Source organism: Trematomus bernacchii, unplaced genomic scaffold, assembly GCF_902827165.1.
Source record: "Trematomus bernacchii unplaced genomic scaffold, fTreBer1.1, whole genome shotgun sequence".
NCBI classification, from domain to species: Eukaryota; Metazoa; Chordata; class Actinopteri; order Perciformes; family Nototheniidae; genus Trematomus; species Trematomus bernacchii.
This window is the reverse complement of record NW_022987739.1, coordinates 31,461,138-31,467,898: the sequence shown is the minus strand read 5'-3', so window position 1 is coordinate 31,467,898 and position 6,761 is coordinate 31,461,138. Positions and strand designations below refer to the sequence as shown.

The window sequence follows — 6,761 nt, the reverse complement described above, 5'->3', positions numbered from 1 at the left end:
GAGAGAGAGGAGGAGAGGAGAGAGAGAGAGAGAGAGAGAGAGAGAGAGAGAGAGAGAGAGAGAGAGAGAGAGAGAGAGAGAGAGAGAGAGAGAGAGAGAGAGAGACTCCGTGTATTAAACCCGCCGTGTTATTATCCAAAGTTACTGTAAACTTCTGAATAATGTAGTAACTAGTAATGTAGTCCCGTCTGTCAACGGGAGAATCTAGTACTTTTTTCGCGCAATGTTAGTAACGATAGTGTGATTACTGAATGTATAAAAGTAACGCGTTTCATTACTCCGTTACCGACAAATGTAATATTATTACAGTAACGCGTTACACCCAACTCTGTCCTCAATAATACATTCTGAACTCACCTGTTGATGCTGTCGCCATAATGTCACTGCAGGAACAAATCTACTTCAGCTGGAAACCCAATGCTTGGTTAAAGAACCTAGGGAGAGTTTGAAAATAGTTTTGGTGTTAATAAAACAAAACATGCTCTTAACAATCTTTGTTTTAGAGACCATTTTATTTTTCGAATATTGTGAAACAATGACTTTGTCTAAACTACTCTATGTTTCTATAAACTGTATAAGTGAAAAGAAGTTTGGTATAATCATTCCCTTTGACGATGAGTTTGCTTTTAAAAAGAAATCATCTACCAATCTATGTTTTAGTTTTGTATTAATAGCTATAGTGGTGATGTTAGTGGTACAAAGTTAATGTGTTACGAGTGGCGCACCGTGGGGCTTTAGACAGTACCTTCCGTAAACAATTGAAAAGCACAGTAGGCTACACACTCTTTACACATCTCTGTTCCAGCCAACGCAGCCATAATCCAATAATGCGCACATTATGCCAAACAGTCTCTCCCAACATTGATCAATAAAGTAATCTATTATTAAACTGATGTCATTGTGCACTCTCACGTCGCTCTAAAATGATGAGAATAGTAATGTACTCACCCGTCACTTGTAAATAAAGGGGGGGGGGGGGGGTTGTACAGGGGTAAAGTGCTATTTGTTACAAGTGGGGGGTGGACCGAACATCCTTTCGTCGTCGCCTCCTCTAGGGCGGGTCCGGGGGCATGCTCCCCCGGGAAGATTTTTTTTTTAAATATTGAAGTTTAAAGCATCAATCTGGTGCACTGGAGCAACATTAACATTAAACTTACTCAGTCAGCCAGAGTGCAGATATCACCATTAGATTCACAAACCTAAAACATCATCCATTTCTTCATTGCTGGTGATGACATTGTTGTCAGCTGCTGATACTGCTGCTGCTGCAGCTTGTGGCGCCTGCTTCGATGAAAATAACTTTCTAATATCCATAACTTTATAGGCTATTAGCTTAAAACTCGTCAGGCACTAGGAAGGATCACTTCTTCTTCAGGGCAGGGAAGGCTACGCAGTACGCAGGCTAATGTCCCGCAGCGGCTGCCTCTCTGGTGGACTCCGGTACTGCACATTACTCCCGAGACGTTTTCACCAATTCTTTTTTTTTTTTTTTTTTCTTTATTAAGTGAAACATCCGGGGCTTTTCAGAAAACATCCGGGGCTTGAGCCCAAGTAACTGGCAACATTTTTATGTACCATATTTCCTATAGTAAAGAAACTTTTCTAAACCCTTCTCTTTTAAACATTTTCACTTATAAGAAGCTTAAATATTATTTAAATTATTAAGCGGCACGCCGCAATGAGTGAAATGAAATGTTATAGGCTACTGCATGTTATTTTGTTTTGGTTCACAATAGATTGATACATTTAGAAACAAAGAGCATACAACGGCAGAATATGGAATAATGACCGAGCACCTGATGTGTGTCTGTGTGGTTAGACTGCAGGCTGCTGTCCTTTTTAGCGGATCTAGCGAAGTGAGCGGCCGTGCGTAAATTACATGTTTTTTTTTACATGTCATTTGTTAGACGCTTTTATCCAAAGCAACTTACATACTCAATACTGTGGGCAATCCCCACAGGAGCAATTTGGGGTGAAGTGTCTTTCCCAGGGACACAACGACATGCTGACTGCAGTGGGGTTTGAACCTGTGACCCCCTGATCCGAACACCAACGCACAACCCACTGTACCACACACCTCCCTATTAGATGGCACCAGTTCTTCTTCACTTTTCAGAGGCTGCAGATTTATTTAGGCTACTTCCTTCTGATACTGTAGAGATTTCATGAGCTGAAGGTAGGCTTCAGGAGCCGAGGCGGGACCTGCTGCCTCCGAACTAGAAGTAAACAGAGCTAGCTCAGGCTAAGAAGCTAAGCTAACATGAAATACATGCATACCAAGTTACTGCATGGCACTTCGGTTTTGATAAAACAGTGTAGTTCCCCTATATAAACGTTACATTCATAATCAAACGAGACAATCTGCAAGAGAATTAGCTATTTTTTGTTATTCTTAATGCTTGTCATCACGTTAATAAAATAAAAGAAGTACCGATACATAGCAGAACAATTGTGGCGATGTTCAGCTTAATAAGCTTTGTTCAACATAATTTATTTAGCTAATACTACAGCGGGCTGCAGGCGAACCAAGTCCACCTTTCGCTGCATTCCTTGATCTCCAGTTATAACACCGGACTCCACCGCCCGGAGCTAACGGAGCCGCAGGGGGCTCCGGGACGCCGGCTGGAGCTGGACGCCGGCTGGAGCTGGACGCCGGCTGGAGCTAGCCCCCTGCGCAGTGGCAACTGGTCATTAGGGGCAGGTGGGGCACAGCCCCACCTAGTGTCAGCAGAAAGTATTACAAATAATGATTACAAAAAATGCAAAAAATAAATTAAAAAATATATAAAATATATTTTAAGATCATGTTTAATCATCTGATTCATCTGTACATTGCTGTTTTAGTCTGTGTTCTTCTAATTAGTGTCTACAGTGTGTGCCTATTGAGCTTTATATATACAGTCTATGCTATTGAGCTGTTTAGAGCCATGTGGGACAAAACCTGATCATGCCCCCTCCCTCTCACTGTGAGTGAACGGTGACTGTAAAAACTACACTGCGCATGCTCAGAGTATTTTCCTATATAATGTGTGTGGCAAAAAAATAATGACCATAGGGGCATGGACGTGTGCCGCGAAAAGTGTGGTGTGTGTGAAGAGGAGACGAGAGAGCTGCAGTGACGCGTCCTAAAACCCGGAAGTAAGCTGCGCATGGCTTCCCTCGACAAAAAAGCAATGAGATTTCTCCATAGGATTTTAGAAAATAGCTTGAAATAAGATCTGTGGGAAACGTACCTGTTAGACAAATGCACGTTTTGTTCAGCCGGATAATATCCACATGTCTACCCTACTTTTATAATTTTTTAATCATAAATCTATCGATTAGATTTATGATAGACTTTTGAAACTACAAGAAGATAAGGAGGACTTTTACAAAAAAGTAATAGACATTTTTGTCCAGAAGGATAGGCAAATGGACTTCATCTTCAAGTCAAGGTAAGACCGCAATTTTATTGAAAATGGGATCTTACTAAGAGAGAACAATTCAATATTTAAATGATAAAATTACATTTTTTGGGTATCCTTTTGTTGAACTTTTGTCTGTTTAAAATTAATCGAAGCATCAGACAAAAAAAGCTTTTGAAAATAATATTATATTTTGGTTTAGGTCAAAATATAATATTTGTAAACCTGAAGAGTCAGTGCCAGTGCCTCACCAGCCATGAACCTCACTGCAGAAGCTTATATATAGACATCTACGTTTTTTTTGCCCCACCACTTTTGTACATATAAAAACGCCACTGCCCCTGCGGCTCCGTTAGCTCCGGCGGCCACCACTGGGATAATTGGGTCCCCTTTTAACATTTGCTCCCGTTTAGCATTATGGGCATCATAGCCATATACTATAAAAGTCTTACCCAAGGCTGAATCATAAACTAAACTGTATGAAACTGAAAGTTCTCATAAAATCTCAATGCCAAGCTTTTATTCTGAAAATCTTTCATCTCCGTTTAGCATTCAGCATATGGCTAATATTACGTTACCTAGAAATGTGAATGTGAAGTGAAAATGACACGGAGTGTTGCACACCAACACCTACTGACTTTAACATTACATCTATAGACGTCGAGATATTATTACTGCTGAATATTAACAGGAGGTACAGTTGATTGTAAAGTTTTGTTTACATACGGAGCTATGACGTCAGAAGGAGTTACCGTAAATGAGAACTGTGTCGTAAAGTGCTTCTTGGATTTCTAAACTAACGATTACAGCTGTTATAAAGCATTAAATAAAAAGTCATGAAAGAGATAAGGAGGAGAAAAGGCTTATGGAAGTAAGCAATGAATACAAAATGTCGAAATCCTCTGTTTCACGCGATGTCGAACATTGAAGACAGTGGAGGGCGGTCCCCCAATCTACACAGCGGGAGAGAACGAGAGGAGTATAAATCAGATCGCAGGGGACATCACAACCTCTCTTCTTCTCTGCAACCTCCCGAGGGACAACACCGGCTTTTGTCTCTTCCTTACCTATGCTTGTTCTATAACAACGTTACTTAAAGTGGACCTATCATGCTATATTTGAATAATATAGTGTATGACCATACCTATATAAGGCATATTTATACTTTTTTTTTTTCTAAATACCAAACAGATCATGCATTTTAGCCATGCCTCATTTTGCTCAATTTGAATTTTTTTAGCTCTGTGTTTGTAAGGGCAGATAAGGGCAGAACAGCACCATCTACAGGCCTGGCATATGTACTACAGCGTCTCCAGCGCTTTCGAATGGCAATGTCCGTGGCTGTCTCCTCCTGATTGGTGGAGTTGGCCCAATAGCCGTAGTGCCACTGTCCTGACGTCAGGACAGTGTTCAAATCTGGATCAGTTTTTATCAGATCCGTTGCAGCCCCTTTTTTAGAGATTGGGTATGGAGGAAAATAGAGAGGGTTGTGTTTTCTGACACTTGGTGAGTTCCCTGGAACACCGGGGACACATATTCATGTATAAAAGACGTACAAAAGTGCATTTTGTATGATAGGTCCCCTTTAATTAAAGTATCCATTTAAACCTTTTCAGAGACTCCATTAGTCTCATTATTTGAGAAGATCCCAATTCATCAATAGTTGGTGACCGCGACGTGATAGCAATCCGGGAGAGGAACCGGCTAGCTTCAACGGAGATTCTGCGAACCAAAAGACACACAAGGGCCCAAATACAACAGGTGGGAAGAAGTCAGTTATATCAAATTCTTCAATAGCTTACTTAGAACCATAAGATTTGTGTGTTTTGTGGCGAGCAGGACATCCTGAGAACAGCTGTTAATTTCATGTTAAATATCTAAATTTAAACCACACCACGTGGCGTTGTTTTAGACCAAGCAAGGGTAAGTCTCTATTCTTTTTTCTTTGTTCATTAATTAACTCTGCATGATTTTAATGTGTGTGTTTTCCAAGCCGGATATATATTAATGTGCTTTTGAGCCGGTATTTTTATATTATATTGTGTTTGACGAGTAAATAGATGGACTCTTCTCGTCTTTAGTAGTCTCAAGTAAAAGATGGAATCTTCTTGTTAAGAGTAAATAGATGGAATCGTCTCGTTTTTAGTCTCAAGATCAGATGGAATCGTCTTGTTTCATTGTCCCAAATAAGTGAGATGGTCTCTTGTTTAATTGGTGATAAGAGTCTGTGGAAGTCTGAAGTATACTCTTTAATCATTGCGTGTGCATTACGGAGGGAAATGCGGCAATCGTGCGTTAGATAGACGATATTCTTCTAATAGTGTTTGACTGGCTTCCCATTTGGTCGCACAATAGCGTGAGAGTTGCCCAGACGACCATAGGCTAAATAGTTTTGATGGTCTCTAACTATTTTGTATTAACTTGTTTAAATTGTATAGCATATTGAGAGCGTCGTGCTGTTATACTGCTCTGAAGTTTAGCCTGGAATGAGGTCTCCTTGTTGAGATCAACACCTCCAGGATTTCAACGCATCAGAGACAGCCATTCTTCTTGCAAAAAACTCTTTGTTCTGCAGGTCAGCATTTGAAATCAGTTGCCATCTTGTTTTGACCTCATGTTGACAAACAATGACATGGCAGTCGCCATTCTGTGAAATGCAAATTCAGAGGACCAGTTGTTGTCTTTTTGAAATCCATTCAGTTTCACTCACATGAGGCTAATTCAATATTCATGACCTCCATAGTGTGTAGAAAAAATCATTCTTCTTGAGTCAAAGTTGGAATTAGATATTCCATTTTGCTGAATCAGGTTATCTATACCGTTGGAGTTTGGTTTTTGAAGAAAAAGATTATTGTATTTTCTAAAAAGCTCAAATCTGATTTTTGAAATATTAGTCCTTGCAAAGGAGTTTTACCTGCTTATGCTTATACTGTGAATGTGGTGTGGCTGGGATATGCTTTGTTGATTAATCCTAAAAATTGTGTGTGCTGATGGCTGTTTTTATGCTTTGTCCATTAATCCTAAACATTGTGATTGCAAGTGTATTCGCTGGTTTAAGTTTGACTGTTTAATCATAAAGTGAATTTCTTTCCCATATCAAAGGTAGTTATTAAGAAAATAGGCTTTTTGTTAAAAAGAAGTCTGTTTTTAGAAGAGCTAAAAAGGGTGAAAAAAAAAAAAAAAAAAAAGCTGAAAAATTACAATAGCGCACTCTGCTGGTTGTACAGAATTGTTGCACAAGAAATAGGGGTAAAGGGACAAACGTATAAATACAACACCAATTGATTATAATTATGCTAAAGTTTACTTTCAAGTGTTCACGTACTTCATCACACATAGATAGAATCACAGGTGGTT

At 39.6% G+C, this 6,761-nt stretch overlaps 1 protein-coding gene across 1 annotated transcript in view; it reads right to left on the bottom strand.

The window, feature by feature from the left end:
- LOC117496240 (GTPase IMAP family member 8-like) overlaps positions 1-967 on the bottom strand; it is a 4,208-nt gene extending 3,241 nt beyond the window's left edge. The window contains exons 1-2 of the mRNA XM_034147986.1: positions 949-967; positions 358-434 (exon numbers count right to left, since the gene is read on the bottom strand). Coding sequence (XP_034003877.1) covers positions 358-376 — 19 coding nt within the window. The 5' untranslated portion in view covers positions 377-434; positions 949-967. The remainder of the gene's footprint in view (positions 1-357; positions 435-948) is intronic.
- Positions 968-6,761: the final 5,794 nt, after the last annotated feature.